At 36.4% G+C, this 966-nt stretch overlaps 1 protein-coding gene across 2 annotated transcripts; it reads left to right on the forward strand.

Annotated features, from left to right (window-relative positions):
- The first annotated feature begins 6 nt into the window (after positions 1–6).
- LOC108628694 (uncharacterized) lies at positions 7–744 on the forward strand. 2 transcript variants are annotated; one of them, XM_018030789.2, is made up of 3 exons: positions 7–224; positions 294–361; positions 441–744. In XM_018030789.2, exons 1-3 carry the CDS (start codon positions 209–211, stop codon positions 651–653), a joined length of 297 nt encoding a protein of 98 aa, XP_017886278.1. In that variant the 5' UTR covers positions 7–208; the 3' UTR covers positions 654–744. The 2 variants fall into 2 exon arrangements, with proteins under 2 accessions (XP_017886278.1, XP_017886277.1); XM_018030788.2 differs by having other exon boundaries at positions 12–361.
- Positions 745–966: the final 222 nt, after the last annotated feature.

Genomic DNA, 966 nt, shown 5'->3' on the forward strand with positions numbered 1-966 from the left:
GATATAAATCGGACAGTGATTATATATAAATGAGAATTAAATACTGATTAAATAAAAATGATAATAATCGGTCGTTGAAAAGTTTTCCTCGTTCGTCATCATACATTTTATCAAAATCTACAGGTGTTCTATAATCAAATCTATTTCTTTGTTCGATAGGTATCTTTGCTCACATTGTCAGAGGTTTCCGCAACTCACCAGGTGGTTAATGAAACCCGACCCTGGTAAAGTAAAGCCCCTCATATTCGCTAAACGGGAGTTTCCGCACCACCGATGGGAACCTCTGTTCATAGGTACCAAAACCGACCCTTTTTACGCCGAAGAAATGTCCTGGGAGGGGAAGCAGGACAAAATGAGTCAGGTTTGGCAGATACAATCAGTAACGAAACCGTCGAGTCATTCCTTATTATGTTATCTTTTTTTTAATGTACTCTTTTCAGATGTTCGAGATGTGTCTCTTGAACTATCGGCTGATAATTCTAGATGGTGCCTTTCTAGTCCACACGCCCGGTATAAAACGTAAGGCAGTGAAAACCGATAGGAGAAGACAAGATTTTTTCAAGATTCACGAGAAGAAAAACGCTCGGATTTATCAGCGTACAATAAAGCAATTATTGAAACGGTATCCTGCCAACCGCAGATGCGCTCCGTAATATTTTTTCACCGTGCGTGTATCGGAATCGTTGTTACTATCATGTAATTTTATTTTTGATTGTTCAATCGAATAAATCGTATACAATTTTTCTTGAATAAACTATGTTTAAAAAAAATAAAGAATTTCCTGTCTCAAACCTTCTCCTTAAAATTTCTTTCCAATTAGTGTTTAATAAAGACGTTTCTCGTACGAAATCCGAAATTTTTTCTCATAGGCGTAACGTAAAACATAGAGTGGACTTCTTTTTATTAACACGTACATGCCTAAGGAATAATGCCCCCGGTTTCTTATCAATTTAGAAAGATATAAAC

The sequence above is a fragment of the Ceratina calcarata genome, unplaced genomic scaffold, assembly GCF_001652005.2.
Source record: "Ceratina calcarata isolate Rehan_Ccalc_2016 unplaced genomic scaffold, ASM165200v1 scaffold5387, whole genome shotgun sequence".
Lineage (NCBI taxonomy): Eukaryota > Metazoa > Arthropoda > Insecta > Hymenoptera > Apidae > Ceratina > Ceratina calcarata.